Genomic DNA, 19,601 nt, shown 5'->3' with positions numbered 1-19,601 from the left:
ATTGAAATCTGGTTTCATAAAAGGAAAAACATCACATATATTATTTTCTCTGATCCCAAACATGCACAAATTACAAGATTTAAAGAGCTTTAAAACAGCGCAGCACACAACATAATATACTGTTTGGTTTAGCTCTGATTGCATCACCACACTGGATGTTACAGTGCCATTATAAACAGCTTAGCATAGAGTTAAACAGATGTGGTTTGGAAAATGGCTGCGGGGCACAAGGGGTCTAACTGTTAGTTTTAGTATCAGTTGGTGGTAGTATGCTAGCTTACCTATAAGCTTTACCCTTTATCGGGCAAAGAACCATATTTGGTAACTTCAGGACACAGTTTAAATTGGGTCCCTGTGGTTTTCACACACTTTCGCTAAGAGAAGATCAAAGAAACATTCTCAGGTCAAATGTGGTCTTCATGGTCCACCTCTGTATAAACGCCAAGCATAACTGGTTTATTAGGAATAAAGAAGAAGAGGCCTGATGTTGTCTAGTGTGATAATGTGAATGTTGACAAGTGTCTGAATCAGCACTTCATGTTCTAATGGTCTAAATCAGGGGTCTTCAACATTTTTCAGGCCAAGGACCTCAAACTGATGGAGAGGGCCCCCTACCTACTATGTGTGTTCTATGTTGAACTTGGTCCAGTGATGATAAATATACATTACTATCATCATTGTGCATTCAATATTAAGATATTAAGATTTTTTTTTATTTTTTTTTTATTCCCAACATGTACAGTAGGGTGGTTGTGCAACTGTTGTAAATATAAACATACCTATATATATCATGCACTTCACTTAGCTTAGCTTCCCTTCTCTTCTGCTAATATAGCAGAGTGCATCTGGGATTTCACTTGGGGACTGAACAGGTTCGGCCAATTGCAGGGAACCTGACAGAGTGAGCGTGTAATACGCAGCCTCGTGATTGGCTCAGTAGCGATGGGGGCAGGGCCTACTGTGTACGGGAGCCTTAGATTGACAGGTCTGGCTAGTGTGGCGCTCTGTGTGAAACGGTGCGCTGTTGAAACATCTCCCATATCACTGAATGAGTGAAGTGCTGATTGAAAAATAGCGTCTTCTGCCTCCATTTATCCCTTTTCTAAAATATTTTGGATTTATGTTAATGTTTATTTAAGGAAATGTGAATTGCGGGGGGAAATTGTGGGTAAAAAATAAAAATAAAATAAAGAAATATATAGTAAAATATCTAATCAACGAACGATTTTACGACCCCCCTGGGGTCACGGACCCTCTGTTGGAGACCTATGGTCTAAATACATAGGTTTACATAAAAAATCTGAAAAAATCATTAAAAATCTCTTCTTATGGCCCACAATAACACTCTATGGTTAAAATTTAGAATGTATTAGTATTTCAATGAGTGCCCTATAAATGGTTAAGGGCTCTATGTTCATCCTATCATCCTTGTACACTCGTCTATCTAGACTTGTCTATCTCTATTGTGAAACTGGTGACATGATCATCTAGATTTCAAATCCTAAATGAATCACATTGATCAGGGCTGATTTGCAGTCAGTTGGGGGCTTTTAAAACATTATCTGCATGCATCTTACATTATAAGATCATGTATGGTACACGGCGGGAGCTGAAACGGATTTGGCTATTGTCAAGAGGGGTTAATCTGGGGATACACTGGCCTAAACACTCTTGTGGTCTGAGGTTTGCTTAAAATGCCAATGTTAGCATTTAGCTCAGAACACCCATATGCCACCCCCAGAGAATCACAAAGCTGCTTGTCGTGGCTTTCACTTAATCTTTCACACAACCCTCCCGCTGTAATAAATATGGTCAAGGCCTAACAACATTCACCATGGTTTGTGGTTTGTTGAATTAAAGCAAGGAAATAATCAATCTAATATATCCTTAAAGTCAAACTCGATGCATAAAAGCAATTTGCAGCAATAGCCGCAGACCTCAAATGACTAACATTTGCTAGATGATCCAAATCACTGTCGTCTTAAGGAATATCACGTTGCCTGTCACTATCCAGTGGGTTTCTGACAAACATATGGAACTTGTCAGTCCTGTATTCATATACAGAACATTTAGCATGAGGTCAGTAGGCATCGCGTGGAACACTAAAACCTTTGTCCACATTTATATATTTGCTCCTTATATACTTGGTTCTGTTTCTGAGCCCTCGGTTTGAACCCTCTACTATCAGGCCCCTGGGAAGTGAGTGACAGCTTTTACAGGCTGTGCTATAACGTATGTAAATGATATAAATAGATGTGACTCACCCTGAGGCGACGCATCGTTTTCCAAAAATGCATTTCAGATATGTCCCCCTGACTTTTATTTTTCCTTCATTACAAATATTCCCTTGACCTAAACACATGTTAATTTCCATCATCTTTGAACCGTTCAGCTAATTAAACAAAAAGTCACATGTAACAGAGCCGAAAGAATTCCCCCAAAATTTACCATAGTCATATCAGATGTTGTTTTCATGCACCATTTCACAGCCATTTACCAGTCAGTCACATTTTGGAGCAGTCTTGTTGTCACAGCCCTGAGCGGTTTTATCCCTGAGTGACAACAAGTTCTGGTCACATGGAGTGTACTGAGGCAGAAAAGGTCTTTTTCCTGCCAGTTAACATTCATCAGTGTGTCGTTTCCAAGAAAAACCTCACATCAATCAAGTTCAAAATAGCAGCTTGTTGCCATTGCCGGAGCCATCTCTGCTAACAGCTGTGCCATGTAAGTGTAGCACCCCATCGCTGATATCACTGACGTGGGCTGTGGTTTGGCCTTTAGTTGTTATCGTTTGTTTCTTTCACATGTTGTTTCGCAGGACGGGATGATGAGATAAGTCTGTGTGGCTCTTTGAGGCTTCCAAAAATGGAAACTCGCACGCACTGTATGTAAAGTTCCCCTGAGGGGACCCTGAAAACCTACAGTTCCCAAATCCCACAGAATAATACAAACACAGGAACTCTGGGCAAAATGAGTCATTTGTTATCATCAAAATCATTTTGAGGTATAATTTCTACTAGAATATCTAAAAAAAAAAAAAAAAAACATAATTAATCCCGTCTTCTGTGACTTCTCCTTGGGTAAGGGACTCAATATGTGTGTTTATAAGATAAACAACGGCTCTGCTTCTACTGGCGGGGGGCATGGATTTAAACAGAGCTGAGGGGGCTTCCTAAATCAAAGACGGTTGGGAACCAATGGTTTATATGACAGTATAATCATGGTCATATGGCTGTGACCTCCCAAAGGCATTCAGAGGTTATCCATGATTCACTCAGATAATGAGCCTCATCACTTAGGCTGTCACCCTCTCTCCTTTGAGGCCCCGGCTAATATTTGCAGCCAGTGAAGCATTGAGGGGCTCCATGACCAGTAATCCCATGCAACGCTGACCAGTGTGATACATTAATGTGAGCGAGTGAATAATTAGATACTTATTTAGCCTAATACTGAAGTGTACAGCACTGCATTGTACAAGATAAATATATATAACTCACCGGTGCCGTTTCCCACTTAATTTAAATATCTCTAAACAGATTTCCCCAATGGAAAAAAAAAGCTTAAACATTATTTTCTTATGGGTTTACCAAAAAGCTACAGAAACAAGAGGGATTTTATTTGGCTTAATGAAACGCGAGGCCTTGAATTCATCACCCTTCAACGTTTCAAGTGCTTTTGAGCTGACAATCATTCATCGTTGCTTCCTGAGTAATGAGCGCCATTAAAAAATAAAACATAAAAACCATTGTCCAAACAACAGCACTAGACAAATCTACCAACTAAATACTTAACTAAATGAAAGGGGCGTTGACTGCGTTGTTAATTTTTCAGTAATTCCTTCCAGATTTTCTCATTTCTTTGTGTAAATAGAAATAAAATATGACCACGAACGAGACGACATGGATTTCAGTGGTTTTGGTGGGACAGCCTCGTGCATCTGCAGAGGATGCGTTGCGGATGGCTCCTTTCCTCTCGTCTCCCTGCTTTTTCCTGAGTCCTTTCACCGCGTTGCTTAGAAGCAATCAGGGCACAGTGCCAGCTATCCAGGTAGGTGAGCTCTGCAGGGACACAGTCTACGGTATGAAGGGTCAAAGCCGGCACAGCTGAACAGCAGAGGGTTTTGCTGAAGGCGACAGTGACGGCCCCATGGGCTATAAGAAGGAAACAGGTGGTTGGCTTCTTGTGCCGTGCTAGAGCAACCAAGTCCAAGCCTACAAAAATCACAAAAGATGATATGTTTTTTTGTATATCTATCAGTATGAGGGTTTCTTCTAGAACCACAAGCTCCTGTATGCAAATATGTTTATTGTGTAAAACGTGTATCTGAAATCTTGCTGATTTCTCACCTGGTAAATGTGTCAGGGGTGTTGAGGCGGTGAAACAGAGCGGGCTCACACAAGAGGGAGGACCGTCGACACGCACTTACACATGACTGACCCAGCGGACCCAGGAGCACCGTGAGAGCGCTTTCTGGTGGCCATGTTGAGGCAGATTTATTGCAGAAATTCTTGAAGGATTTACAAAAACAAGCACAGAGAAAGCTAAAATTAATATTTTTATTGAATTTAAATGCCGATCTTGAACAATCTTACACCCGCCCATTACAGTCAGGCTCACACCATAACATAATGTACAGATTCATCTTTGGACATAACAATAAAGAGATATGAATTGATCATTGTTACTTCTGTTAATATAAAGTAGACAAAATGTCATTATTTCTAACCAGATCTGGTCTGTATATGGCCAAACATTTGGTGGGGCAGCACCCAATAATATTATGCCAGCTCTCGCTATATCTCTGTACCTGGTGAGTGATGTAACCATGAACCCGCTCCAACATTCCTGCACAAGTGAACTCTTGAGGAGTGAAAGGCTTCACCTGCGAAAACACACACAAACACTTTTATTCAGTGCCACTGCAACTGGAATCCACGTGCGTGAAGTGGAACTGTTATTCTGTTTGCTCAGTGGAAGGTACCTCAGTGCTCAGAATAGCTTTGACTGCCTCTCGTATATCAGTCCTGTTGGTCACATCCACAGTCCACACATAGGGTTTACCGATGAATTCTTCGGCGTAAGGGTGTTGGGAGGAGATCTGAGCTCCAAAGCACAGCAGTGAATCAGAAAATGATTTATACGCGATGTTTATTTTAAATTCCAACATGGGTTTTTGTTTTAGCCAACTACCTGTCTTGTGGTGGGCTTGCCCTTGTAGAAGTCATTATTGTCAGATGAGTGTGGAGGATCAAACCGAGGCTGGATGAAGACGCAGCCCAGAGCTATCGCCTCGACAGGAGCCGGACCCTCATAGGGGAACCCGAGGCCTACAAACACCTGCAAGGCAAGCAGCAGAGAAAAGACAAACTATTTCTGTAATGCAGGAGCATCATATCATGCAACAAGCATTGTGATTTAAAAATATCAAAGATACATTTCAGAATATGTTTACCTTTACTTTAAAAGTGCAGCTTATGCAATGATTAAAAAAACATGGGATACATTTCCAGTTTTCCAGTGAACTGTTCTGGTAGGATTTTTCTTTTTAATAGCACGCTAATAAAAGAGACATGGGCCAAAAATCATCAGTCATCCTTTAGATGAGGGCTGTAAAAACATCTCCATGGAACACAGCGAAAAGGGTCATCGACCAACCAAGTACGGGACGTCCCTCCAACATCAATGAGAAGGCGAAGGATAATATGGTCAAGGAAGGGATCAGCTCTCTACTTGTATACTTCATCTGGCGGTAAGGTAGCAACGTGCAACAAAGAAATACTTGACTAAACCTGACTAAACGAAAACATTTGTGTCGTCTCCTTAAAACTGTGAGGAAGGATGTGCAGTGTTCTGCAGCTCAAAACTGTGAAACGTATCAAAACAGAGAAGCATGGTGGTGACAGCATCATGTGTTGAGGCTGAGCTTCTTCAGCTGTTTCTGGGGCTTTGGTGATAATGAGGGGAAATCTTTAATAGCTTCCAAATCATTTTGGTACAGGACATAGTGGCCTGAGCTACAAAGCTGAAAACTATAATAAAGAGCTTTCACCTCTCAGCATGACTGAGATTCATAAAACACGTACAAATTAACGATTAATATTTTCAAATGGTGAGAAGAGAGTCATGCACAGGAGATGAACTGACAGTGTGATAGATCTGGAAGGTTTTTTTTACACACAAGTATTAGTTCAGCTGTGTGTACACTTATGCAGGAAGATTAAATCATGTTTTTTTTTATTAAATATGTCATGTCACTCTTTTGCCACAAAAACCTGCTGCTTTAACAGAGATCTCTAAGACTTCTAATATCCACCGAAGATGCAGCTGATGCACTTCCCCTAACTTAATTGGGTTGTTCTGTGATAAGCTCTTATCTAACCTTGGTTCTACGGAGAAGACGCACAAAGTGCTCCTGACTCAGCAGCCCGTGGTTTCTGACGAATCTGGGTAGATTTGAGATGTGTCCCGGACGTTGGTAGACCGTGGCGTGAGTCTCCAGTTCCTCACTGACCACCTCCACATATTCAGATTTACCCTGATGAGGCAAACACACACACTTAGATGACACTATGGACTTGTGCTTTCTCTTCTTGTATAATCTTGTAGAGAGATACCTGCCACATGTAGTCCTGTTTTCCATAGACTACTGCTATCCTGTCTCTCCTGGTCTCCGGCTCATCCTCTCTCACTGCCTCTTCACTCGCAAAGCCCAGGAAGGAATTATCAGGAGTATGAGCTGGAGGAGACAAAGTACAAAAAAAAAAATAGCTGATGTGTAAATATAATCACTTGCCATTTCAAAAGCACACTCTGATCTTCTACCCCAGACAAGGGACAGACAATTAGATTCACTTGGAGGGATGAAATTGTGGGGAAAAAAGTGTAAGATGATCAATGCAGAGCTTCACTAAGGCTGATTACAGAGAATGTGACAAAGAAAAAAAAAACGCATACCAAAACTACAGGTGAACAGTTTATATTAAAACCTGCACGAGAGGAGAAACACGCGGCGCAGCATAAATCATCCGTCGGAGGAAATGAGAACTACATATTTGATAGCGGGAGGTGTTTGGATAGGCAGCTGCCACCCTGCTGCCCTCTGACACACTGACCAAGGTGTGAGAGATGAGTATTTACTTTACTAGGAATGTGCCGACAAAGGTGTGCGCTTGAGATCTGACTTCTAAACCATTTCGTACGTGTACGTGACGCTCTCCTCTGTCCCGAGGTATACTTGTTTAAAAGGCCTTTGCCAAATCTCCCCTCATTCACACGTGTCCGATTTCCCCGCCGGCTCCTTCTGGGCTCCACTTAGTCTCTGTATAGTTTAACCAATTTCCACACACACACTCCCGCAAATCATTAGCAGTGATACACAGAGCTGATGTGATCGAGCAGCACATGGGCGTTTTTCAGGAGACCTGTGAACGGATGAAGGGTGTTTGGATTCTCGGCTTAAGTGTCCGTTGAGCGGAGTCCTTCAGCCGACTATCTTCATCTGCAAAACGGAAGCACAAACACTTCTCTTCTCGAGCTTCTTTCCTTTCCTTTCTTCCCGTGTCTCTCCTCTGTTTTGCTTTCCCCCTGCTCTTTTGGTCCTCACGTCCTCAGCTAACAGCCGCCTCCCTCCCACGTCCGCAGGACAAATAAACAGTGCTCCGGGCTGAGGGATGAAGAGCGGTTCGCGGCCCAGTGCCTTCCAGCTTGTCTCCATCTCCCGGCAGGGTGGGAAAGATGACAGGGAGAGGTGTTGGAATGAAAGCTCTGTCTTGGCAGCAACTTTATTTAACCTCAGCTATTAATCCTCTCGCTGTGAGGACACCTAGAGGGGTATATGTGAGGGATTTGTATATACTTTTGTCCTTAAAGTTGGAACAAAATATGTTTTACCTCTTCTCATTAAATTATTATGACAGCGTGACTCATACAAATGGGAGTAAACAAAGGAATATGTCTGAAATATTCTAACTTTATAAGCAACCGTGTATGCGTGGAGTTTGAATCTCATATGTTACAGGCACATATATTAATACACACAGAGACTTACGGAACATGGTCATGTACTGCAGAGGTTGGAGACCCCAGCTGCCCCACAGCGTTTTGTATCCGTGGTCACGTGCATAACTCGCCAAATTAAAGGCTGGCTCTGTGCCGAATGAATCCAAGATTCTGAAGCGACACCTGAAAATGTTAAACAATAAACATAAGTAGATTGTTGTGAACATCTTTTAACAATAACAAGTTTAACAATAGGGCAGTTTATGGTGTGTAAAGCTGCTGTCATCATGTGCTGAAGTTACATGTTTGTTAGATTATTGTTTTTAGTGTTGTTACCCTGACGTCACGACTTCATTGTTTCATTCCTCATGAAGAGGAAAGAAGGCCGATTTATAGAGACAACAATGGTTGTTTTCTCGAGCTGATGAGATGTTTTTGTGGAAAGCTTAAAAATGAGTCTACTTCATTAGATTTTTAAAGAGTGCAGTCACACTGTCACAATGGCAGCTGAAACCTTGAAGTGTTGGGAAATGATTTATCGTAAACCAGACAATGATCCATTTCTAAAGTGAACCAGATGGATACTAAAGCAACTCAAAGTGCTCCAAAAAACAAAACAAAACAAAACAAAATACCCAACTGATCAGATATATTCACAGCTGCAAGCTCCGTCTTCTGCAGTCCCCCGAGCAGGGACTTCTTGCATTGTAAAATAATTTCTCTGGAACTTTACAATTTTAGAACCTGGTCCCTACGGTGTAAATAAAACCAACTCTAACTAAATTGTCCCAGGTTTTGTCACTTATTACACTACCGCACCTGCCTGAGGAAACAACCTTCTGTTATTCTCACAATTAACTTGATTTGATTTAAAGATAACAAGATGAATAAAAGAAACACACAGAATGAGCATTTGTTACATTGAGATAAACAAAATAGTTTGATTTTGAGATAACTGCATTAAGAAAAACATTTCTTACTGTCCCTGAGGTGTAATCATGTATTTATAAAAGTGTGCTCATACTGGTAATGCTGGAAAGCCAGTCCCATGGCTCCTTGGAGGTGAGCAAGGCCATGGTAGTCGGTATAGATGAGGTCAAAGGTGAGGGGCCTTTGGATTGGACAACTGCCCCGACCTGGAGCCGCGCCTATGAAGCTGAGTCGATAAACAACCTTTTATTTATCTGGAGATGCCAGCATGACAAATGAGTTAACAACTAAAATAATGTAGAAACAGAATGACTGAAACAGAAAATAACAGTGGTAATAACCTGTGGAGCTGGCTCTGTGAGGTGCTGAAGGTCAGGTTGTGACCCAGGATGGTCAGACAGGCACTGAGGTCGGCCCACTGCACCAGCTCTCCCAAAGGACCACCTCTCTCCACCATGGCTTCAAAACGCTGGCCAACACTCCCAGCGAGGGCACCGGGGTAAAGCAGCACCTAGGGGACAGGAGGTGTAACTACAGCAGCTTAATGAAATGAACCTTCTCATTCAGGTCAGTGAGGAGGTGTGTCCAAACTTTTGACTGGTACAGTATGTGTTGTTTAAATTACATTTACCCTCATCTGGCCTGAGACCGTCATGTTGCTGCTCTGCCTCATCCTTAGACCAGCCTGTATCCATCGTTCAGACATTCTTTCCACTCTGGACCGGATGAACTTAATGGCCGGGCTGCTGCTGTTGCTGATCGCCTCGTACAGTGAGCTCAGAGTTCTACGTACCTCAGCCTGTGTATGATCATAATGTGAGGGTGCAAAGGCTTTATATATCATTGATAACTTCATTTAGAAACATTTTCAGGACACTCAACACACAATGACAAGAAGAAGAAGATACCTTCTCTGTATAGGCATGAGGTTTCTGATGCCATGGCAGCACAGAGTGGTTCCTTCCAAGAGGAGGGGGACAAAAGTCCTCTATTTGACTGAGGTAAGTCAAAATGGAGCAAGTGGTACCATCCACTCCGTAAAAAGCGTAGCAGGGGTCTGATTGCCAGCGGGCGCGCAGGAACTGCCACAGACAATTGTTAAAACAGCAATTTCAAAAAGACACATCTGGTTCAGACTTGGAAGAGGATGTAAAAGTCAAAGCAAGTGCTTGAATGCAACTATAGCAGAGTGCACACGCAGAGCAATAAATCACCACGTTACATTTTCACTTTCTCACCTCCACCTTTTCCGCACACACTGGATATGCCGGATCTACTGGCACGTCGCACTTTTCACTGGACCCTACAGGTGAGAGTTTAGCAGTCACACGGTTTTTATTCCTGTGGCGTTGTTGAATGCATCATTATTCTTACGATATCAGCTTCAGTCCCAAAAAGGAAAAGGTTAGAGCTACTTCAACATGGGTAGTGAATTGAGGACAATGCATAGAGCTGCCATGCCCGTAAGATGCATTCCAGCGCTGGGGCCCTTTCCCGTAAGCCCCCCAACCGTCTCCAGCCAATGTCAATGAGCTGGAATGAACACATACACAAACCCACACCTGACACACCTGCCTCCCAACCAAACAATCCCGTTTACAGCGCCAGCCCTCGCCAAAATACACAGCCCTTAACTGTGTAAAACAACCTAGTAAAAATGGAAAGAGAGGAAAAAAAAGATAAGAAAACCTGCGGGCAGAGCGTAGGTGATGTGATATAGGAGCGCAGCAAAAAGAAAGAAAAAAAAGTTCCCTCTTTAGGAAAAACAAGAGTATGAGTAGACAAGCTGGTGAAAGGACTCCTGGGTAATACAGTCGTATTTTATGAGTGTGAGGTAATGTGAGAGGAAGGGGTAGCGGGGGGGCGACAGGCTGGTGATGGGGAAGTGTGCGTTTGTGTGCATGCGGGTGGCATGTGTGCACCTACAGTATGTGTATGCACGTCTGCAAGTGTGTGTGTGCGCACGCATGCATGGCATGATGTCTGCGCCCCGAACTTTATGAATTCCCTTTTTTAAACAGTAAGGTGAGTGTGCGCCCGCCTGCCTCCCTCCGCCTACACACACTAACACCTCTTCGCGTGCCGACCAGTGTGCGTAACCGGATTCTCACCTGACACCTCAGCGGAGGGTCCTAGCGTAGATGTTAGCTTTTTCCCTCCCCACGGCCGGTTGATTGGCACTGGCTCCGTGGGACTTGTAAAACTTCTATTCAAGGACTTCATCCCCCATAACCACCTGCACCCACTGCACTTTAACCCCCCACATTCACACCATCTATTATCACAGCTTGTTAATTTCACTGTGTGGTTAACCCTTACTAAGGCTATGAACCATGCATTTGGCTCAGAGTATCACACTTCCACTGTGGGCAACCACAAAGAAGTTTGCAACCACATTTAATTGGAATGTAAAGGCACATAATAGCTGGAAAAAAACTCAAAGTATGTTTAACTTGTAAAATTAAAGGTAAACTATGTATGTTGTTGTATGTAATGTCCTAATTACATCTGCCCTAGCTGTAGAAATTGCATCATGAGTCACGTCAGGCTTTGCTGAAATCGAAAAATGTAATGTAATTTTTGAAGAGAACGTGAGAGTTCTTTAAATTAAAATGAAAACACAGAAGGCTAATAATCCACAAGAAACTGCATAAATGTAACAAAGTGAGACTGATTTTTCAGACTTTAGATTAATGTGCCGTGCAGTGGTACAGGAACAGGAAAAAGGTCTGTGTCGCCCTTATGGATGAGGCCAGATACGAACAGGAAGCATATTCTTGTCAGCTGTTTTTGTAGCTAGCTAAGCATCTTTCAGTTCCTGATTTTCATTTTTTTTTTCTGCTACTACTACCACTTCTTGCAGATCACTTTAGCTTCCAAGTCACGTTTATGCCGTCTTTTTGTACAAGCAGTCAGCTGAATGTGTCTTTGTCGAATTTCAGCGTTCAGGTCAGGAAAGTGCACTTGCCATTCCCTAGCATGTCTTGACGTACTCGTGTGTTTTGTCTCCTGGCTTCCACCAACATGAACAGTCAGAGTGGTGTTTTTTCAGTCATGCCTTACGCCTTTGTCCAAAAATTAATTTTATCTGTCCACAGTGCTTGTCGCCAAATGCTTTATCCAGATGTTGATTTACATTCTTCGGATGTGAACTTTCGTGATGAGGTTGAAGGTAAGGTTTCCTCATCTTTCAGTCTGTGCATCAGTGCTGCCAAGTGGGAGAGTGATCTACCACTCCTGTCTCCCCTCACGGCAATCGCCGTTGCCCAGAAGACATGCAGTTGGATCTGGATGCTTTCTTTTGTTTCTGGATCGTGTCTCGAGTACCAGCTGTCATTCAAAACCTTAACTCCCCGCCAGTCACGTATGAACCGAAAACTAAAGAATCCACTGGTTGTTTTATTTTGGGCGTTCCCATGACCTGGATGATTGACAAACTTCACAGACAGTCGGCCTACAGGTTCGAGTTTACCCATGAGTGGTCCGCGGTCAGCATGTGGCGTTGGCGTAGCCTCGCGGTGATGGCTGTGACTGCTGAGCTGATCAAGCCTCTGGGACACTCTCTTCATCTCCCTTTCCACCAAGTGGGCCAAGCTCTGCTGATCCTGTCTGAAGCTGGAAAAAAAGCAGAAGCCCCACATGTGCTCATGCTCTGTCTAAAACATATCTGTCTTTACTGATATCCACATATGTTGAAATAATAACCATCGGATACCTCTTTAGTAGCAAACTCAGGTCGTTTCTGGTGAGCTGGGAGACATCTCTGTCCCTGCTGAGCCTCTCTACCTGAGTACTCAAAGCCTCAAAGCGAAGAGACAGCCTGCGGAAGCCAAGACCACGCTGGCCTGTGATGTAAATACACAGCACGGTAGGTGTAAGTAGTATTACAGCAACGCACAACACAAAACCTGTCTGTGTATCGTCATTCCCTGAATGCGATTCTTTCTTCAGAGGTGGATTTCGCCCCGAACAACAGCTGCTGCCATCCACATATTTATGAGTGTAACTGGACCTCTGCGGCCGTTTCTCTCACACACACCACACACAGCTCATGTTTGCATATTTCTGACAGTGTTTCTGTTTTCGTGGACGGAGGTAACGTCTCAAAATGCTGCCCTTATGTGCAGTGAGAATGTCACTTAAAGGTCATATTTCAAAAATGAAGTGAAGCTGTTCACAGGCAGCACATTTCACTGGATCTCAGTTGGTTGTTTTGCGTCTATTTACTCTGTGGTTTTCATCCACTTTGCCTTGTGACAAACATGAAAAATGGAAGCAATGTGTCTCCTTGCAGTGTGTCTCCACTTTTATAAAGACTTACAACGGCAGAACATAATATCATGCAGTGGTAGAAGAAGTATTCAGGTTCAGGTTGAAACAATGAATGGCGGCAAATTGTATTTAACCCTTATATTGTCTTCCCCTCAGCCAGTCAACATTTGTCCTTCCAGACTGAAACTGACCTGCTCTTTATGACTTTTTATGAAGTCTAAACTATAATGTATCACCTAAATCTGTGTTACACATTTTCATGGGTAGTGGACCAGGTTTATAGAAAACGTTGTGATATAAAAACATTTGAAAGAAGAGTCAAATATGATTGGGATGACAACGTGGAGGCTAAAGCTTGGTCCATTTGACCAAAATATCATATGTATGATATCCTTATTAATACTGTAGCATCAGTGTCAAAGCAGCACACCGCTATTGTAGCTGCTGTTTTATATCAAAGGACAGCAGATACCTCTGAGGGGTTGTCATGTGATTAATGGAAGAGAATTGAGGAAAAGTTCGGATTCATTCATCTGTTTTCAGATTTTTGACTTCTGCAACACATCTCTGGTTAAAAGCTTGTGACATTATCCATTATGTAAAATATTCATCTGAAAACTACTGAAGCTGTCACATAAATGGACGTGGCCCTTCTGAGGGTGTCCTATTGTGTCCTATTGTGATTACGATAAACATCATAATGAACATTGTACTGCCAGATGGTCAGTGTTCATTACTTCTCCTGTCAGTGGTTTTTATGTTGTGGCTGATCGGTGTAGAGGAGTGGAGGAGAAAGTACAATATTTCCCATAAAAAGCATCAAATGGGGATCTTAAGAACCTCTAAGATTTTATTTAAGCGCAGTATTTTCCATCTCTGTTTTCATGCGACAGAAACCTCATTCCTTTATGACTGTTTACCTTCCGGATTTATTATAAATTAGAAACACCTGCTAATCCAATATTAATGTTTAATGGAGACTTCAAACATTCACAGGATCCTTTTTAAACACGTCCATCTTGCTGTCCGGCCCCGAAGGGTTGATTCCAAGGACTGTATATTGTTATCATTGGCTCTAGTGTGAAGCTTGCGGCTCACCTACGGCAGCAGTGGTCAAGCCCCCTCCGCCGTCCACCTGCTGCATGTACTCCAGCTGACACTTCTTAAAGTCTGCTGCTGAGGCTCGAAGGGTTTATTTTACAAAGCAGGTTGAGGATTCCTTGGCTGAAACATCTGTGCGAGGAGCGGTGTCCGCTAACGGGTTGGCGGACGAGGAGCACTAAGTGTTGTATTGAACGCTGTCAGAATTATGATCCCCCTGGAGACGGCTCTTTAACGTGTGACACGCGGTAAACTCCCGCAGAAAGATGATGTCACTTCATCTGTGTTTGCTCAGCTGACTCTCAGCATGTCACTGCTACCACTGAGGCAATGAAAGGATAATTAATGGGGCAGAAGAGGCGGGAGCTTGCCATAATTTATGTGAGATACCTATGTGACTGTGTGTATATGTGGGAGCAGCATTTACTTGAAATTTATAGATATAGTAAAACATATAAAACTTGTGCAGGTCTGTTCATATAACTATTAGATATTAGATAGTATCTCAGTATAATTAGAGACCTTTTTAATGTCTCAGTTTCTGAAAACAATGAGTTAGTGGAGTACTGGAAAAACTATATAAGGACTGTGGTAAATGAATATGGACTGTAAATTCATACGGACTGAGATCACCAGCATCTACTCCCATGTTGTATATTTCCCACCGTGACAATTGCTAAGTGGCTTTTTGTACACAACTTGTGGTGGGTCCCTCTAAGTACAAAGCAACTGTGGCCGACTGCGGCCGAAGCCTGGATGAAACAGTGGGTTGCAAAAGGCAAACTTCCGAGAATTTGAGAAGAACAGGACTTGGATGTTTAGTTTATATATCATCTTCTGTGATTAGATTTTGCAGCGGATTCCCTGGTAAAAACCCCCGTTGTCATGTCACAAAACACAACGAGTCAGCGTTGATGGTGTTTTTATCCACTGCAGAGTCGCATGTTTTGCTTAAATGGATTCTTCAGAATGGCATCACCCAGTTTCACACAGTTTACGACTGAAATGAATCACGAAACTTGCAAAACATCGCGAATAAACGTTTGTATCAGATTAGACTCAAATACCACATCCAGACTATTGAAAACAGTCTGATGAATGCCAATTAGACTCTGACTAAAGCCTGCTGACACATGCTGCCAGAATGTCCACATTTGTTCAACTGGTGCGTAAAACACACAGCTCATTTTACAAATAAACACAGTGCAGAGGAGACCATTGACAACATGTGTCTCCTCCGTTCTCTCCAGAAAGAAAGATTTTGTCCAAACAACCCGGTCCACTCCCACTGAAATGCGCTCCTCCACAGCAACAGTTGAGACAGATTAATGAGCCTTGGTATATCTTGGCCCCAAACCCACAACTCAGACACATGCGAGGACCCACCGCGAATTGTGTACAAACGTTCATCTAATGTGCAATCGGATCAAATCTTAATCCCTGGACGCAAAGTACATTTCTGTTTCAGTTCATCACGTGCTTGAATTCATTTTCTTGTGTGTTTCGGTGCTTCCAACATAGCTGATAAAGTGAGTGTATACATATGTTATTAAAAAAAAAGTTTAAATGGCAAATCCTGTGTTGTTTACCCTGCTCCTCTGGTGATCTGCCAGCGGGTTCATCCCTGGTCCCCTCGAGCGGCACCCAGAGGCTCTGCATCAGCAGGGTGACCACAGACAGGCACAGACATAGCACCAGGCAACCACTAGAGGGCACAATACACAGAGAAATACCTTCAAGAATCAGCATAACACAACATCACCCTCAGCCTGATGTGCACCAATAGCAAAAAAAAAGAAAAAAAAAAAGAAAGAGTTATTTAGAGTAATCTTTCACACTGAAGTGGGCATATATTTCTTGTCAGTGTCATCTTGCTATTTGTATTGTTAGTTGACGCATGCATATTCTAACAAATGCAGAGTGGGAAAAAAAAAATGGAAGACCAAGCCCAGTTTTATGCGTAGAGACAGCAGTTTTTCCAATCGAACAAACAACTTATGCTATATGATGGTTATCCAGATGGTTAGAAGCAAGTTTCGGGTGGGTGGTACCCACAGAGTTTTTCCTATTTAAAACCTCAATTTCCCACACGTTTATCAGAACTGAAGAAGCTACTCGGATGAGTGGAGAAACGTCTTCAAGAAATTCTACAAGTCCAGCTGACCTTATTCAACCCTTTTTTGGATTACAAGAATGACTGAGAACCTTCACAGACTATATGATGGTTGTTTTTAAATAGACATGTTGGACATGACATAAAACGACAGTTTTTAAAATAATGTGCACCTTAATTAAATCTTCTATAAAATTCATACAACAGCAGCCGTGATAATAATAATAAAAGCTTACAGTACCTCTAAATACATTTAGAGAATGTGGAAAGCTAAAATTGTTCCATGACCTCAAGTGAAGAGACCTCCCTTGTGTCAAAACGAGTGTCTGATGTGGCATCACGCTCGCTGGGCCCTCAGCTTCTTTTTACTGGGGCAGACAGAGCCATCATTTCTCACTTTCATCAGGCCTGTAAAGCCCATCCACCCTTACACAAAGAAACATAGCAACGTCAGGCTCGAGTACGCGCACACACACTTTTTAAGATCTCCCAGTGCCCCGTAAAGCTCCCAGATTCAGATCCAGAAAGAAATCGTTTTCTTTCAAATGTACGAGTGTGCAATTCATCAGAGTTGTCAGAGCTGTCATCGCAACTCCTCAGGTCCTTGACCGAGTGGAAAGGCAGCGTAGCCGTGTGAAATCGCGTTTCCTGGAAACAATGCGATATACGGCCTGATGTCCTGACCTGTTGGTGGAGTCACATGGGAAATCCGGGGCCATGTGAAAGGAAGAAGCTCTTCTTTTACTCATCATGTTGCTGTCAGCTATCACAATATACGGTGGCTAAACTAAGTAAATCTAAATGCTAGTCGAAGATGAGCCAGCTTTCATGATGGGCGTCAGTAAGTAATCATTAAGACACATATAATACATTATAGTCAAGCCTGTGACTGTGAGTTAAAAGCCATACAGCCTGTAACAAACCAAGAAACAAATGATTCAAAATGAAAACAAAAATTGTTTGCTTATAGTCGCATTTACTTAAGCATCATATTCTGAAGTTTCCTTCTAGTGAATTCCAGGTGTTTAAGTCCACTTATGCAGGTTTTAAGGAGTATCACAATGGTGAACTCCCTGTAGTTTGTTGGCCAGAACCTTCATAATAATACTGTCAATGTGTTTGTGAAATCTTGGTTGAGAGTCTAAAATAATAGTTACAATCGTAGTCCTTTCTTCTTTCTTCTTACTTCTTACTTCCTACTTTCTACCTACATTTTTACTAGTTCCTGACTACTTCAGTGCTTTTAGCTTACCTGCGAGGCCGCATCGCAACACGCATGGCCATCTGTTTACAAAGTGTAGGATCCCACTGTCGAAACAAAAACATTAAAAGTATCAGTAGACAGATAGATATTTTATCAGTCATTCTTATGAGTTACATGCCCCATTATTCTTTTATTTTGGTGTAAGGTTAATCGTAGGTCCTCATCCCATTTCAAATGAATGGTCGCGCTTTTCACATGAACTGCATCAGTAACATTTACAAGCACGGCGATGCTACTGCCAGCCAGACTTGCTGTGAGAGCCCTTTTAATTTTTGTTCATGTTCATCAGACTGACAGTTCATACGATGGTTCATACTAAACAAGCCAGCATGCAGACAAATACACACACACACACACATCTCACCTCCTTGGGTCTTCATCCCAGCTCACTGGCAAACACCAGGCTTGTTTCCAAAACACACAAACTTTTTTTTTTTTTAAAGAATAAAAGGAAATAAAGCCGGGGCTGGAAAGTATCTTGCCTCCTCTTTTTATCTCCTTTGCGCTCTCTTTCCCTCCTTCTCTGGCCCGGCCTTTTCTCTGTCTCAGGGCCTATGGGGTAGGCATCCTGTGGTTGTCACGGTAACCTGACTCCCCTTTAGAGAAAACAATACCCAGGGTGCTGCTTGGGCCTTTCACATACACAATGGAGCCCACGCTATTGGGTGACAGCTCCTTTCAGCTGGACTTAAGCTTTCGTTGTGAACCGATACTCGAGCAGGGAGCTCATTTAAATTGTTCAAATGGTTCAAAACTTTGGCGCTGAATGGAATAATACAGACACAAGGTGGAACAAACTTAATGACAGTAAGAACAAAGACAACACACACGGTGGAAAGCGCATAACTACCAATTACAGAAGATACTGTAATTCCAGCTTTTGTGTTTTGTGCAGTTGTCAAATGAGTTTATCGGACAGAAAATAATGCCTTTTAAAAGGCCTCACATTGTAAGAATATTTCGTCAAGCCTCTGTAATAAATATTTTTGTCAGGTTACTCATTACTTCCAAGTAATATTCTTGACTTCCAAATCCTTTCCTGGCATGTAAGAAAGTAGTAACAGTTTAACCACAAATGGGTTCTTAGGGCACTGACAAACTCAAAGAGCTAGTTTGCGTTTAAAAGTACTAAGCTATTAATTCTCAATAAGCAAAACCGTCTTGAAAGCAGCCTCTGGCATTCTTTTAAATGTTTGCCTTGGCGCAGCGCAGCGTGTGTCACATGCAGGCAAATACAGATGAAAACAGCAAACATTCCTGTCAAGGCAGGCTCCTTTGGTAATTTCAGGCATGATTCGAAGCACATGAACTCTGCTATGGTGTTGTGGTCTATTTAGAGTTAGCCTCTGAGAAAAAGTGCGCAGGACGCCGACAGTTTCCACACCACTTAACTCATTAACAGTGTTTGGAACGAGGCAGGTCGGGCGCATATGTCACTTAGAAATGGATTTTGACTCAGACTGATGCTGCGGACGTGGAGAAGACAGCAGGTAGACTCCTCCGTGGCAGATTAAGTAAACCTGCTGAGCAGAAGTTGTCCAGTGAGGATGCCAGGTTAAATGAAGCACTGATCGTTGGACCACAAACGCCACATCTGATATTAAAGGACAAGGGCCTATGACTAATAAAACTTTATTATTTTCATTATCCATTCATATTCTCAATAAAATAATAATGAGTTATCATCCATATGAATAAACAAGCCACATATTCCACCACACGGTGTTCACAACTTCTTTTGCTTCTTTACATTAGATACTTTTCTGAATTTGTCTGATGCACGATCAAAAACAAAGGCACGTCTTCACATCTGCTGCCTGTCACCGCCTTAAATGAGGAGCGGATTAGCAGGTAACCAGTTTATGGGGAAATCTAACTGGTTTATCGTCACGCTCAAAGGTTGTAGCTGACAGGCATTAGAAC

The 19,601-nt window shown here is 42.4% G+C and overlaps 1 protein-coding gene across 1 annotated transcript; it reads right to left on the bottom strand.

Annotated features, from left to right (window-relative positions):
• Positions 1-3,595: 3,595 nt before the first annotated feature.
• Positions 3,596-18,187, bottom strand: LOC125022112 (alpha-1,6-mannosylglycoprotein 6-beta-N-acetylglucosaminyltransferase B-like). Its single transcript, XM_047608425.1, has 18 exons — positions 18,043-18,187; positions 17,667-17,722; positions 15,891-16,006; positions 12,644-12,773; positions 12,401-12,543; positions 10,167-10,231; positions 9,837-10,010; positions 9,560-9,727; positions 9,270-9,439; positions 9,023-9,154; positions 8,048-8,181; positions 6,615-6,736; positions 6,380-6,535; positions 5,191-5,337; positions 4,982-5,098; positions 4,808-4,882; positions 4,347-4,507; positions 3,596-4,211 (listed from the first exon to the last, which is right to left on the bottom strand). The coding sequence occupies exons 2-18, from the start codon at positions 17,696-17,698 to the stop codon at positions 4,040-4,042; spliced, it is 2,214 nt and encodes a 737-aa protein (XP_047464381.1). The 5' UTR covers positions 17,699-17,722; positions 18,043-18,187; the 3' UTR covers positions 3,596-4,039.
• Between the last annotated feature and the right edge of the window lie 1,414 nt (positions 18,188-19,601).

This window comes from Mugil cephalus, chromosome 16 (assembly GCF_022458985.1).
Source record: "Mugil cephalus isolate CIBA_MC_2020 chromosome 16, CIBA_Mcephalus_1.1, whole genome shotgun sequence".
In the NCBI taxonomy this organism is placed as follows: domain Eukaryota; kingdom Metazoa; phylum Chordata; class Actinopteri; order Mugiliformes; family Mugilidae; genus Mugil; species Mugil cephalus.
Note: the sequence above shows the minus strand (reverse complement) of the source record. Positions and strands in the feature narration are given on the sequence as shown.

What these genes read in the sequence shown, in the direction of transcription:
- LOC125022112 (XM_047608425.1), bottom strand. Translation starts at nt 17,698, where the DNA reads ATGGCCATGCGTGTTGCGATGCGGCCTCGCAG. An exon ending in TCACAGAGCCAGCTCCACAG is followed by an intron (nt 9,155 to 9,269) that starts GTTATTACCACT and finishes TTATCGACTCAG; the next exon opens with CTTCATAGGCGCGGCTCCAG. An exon ending in GTCTTCTCCGTAGAACCAAG is followed by an intron (nt 5,338 to 6,379) that starts GTTAGATAAGAG and finishes CTTGCCTTGCAG; the next exon opens with GTGTTTGTAGGCCTCGGGTT.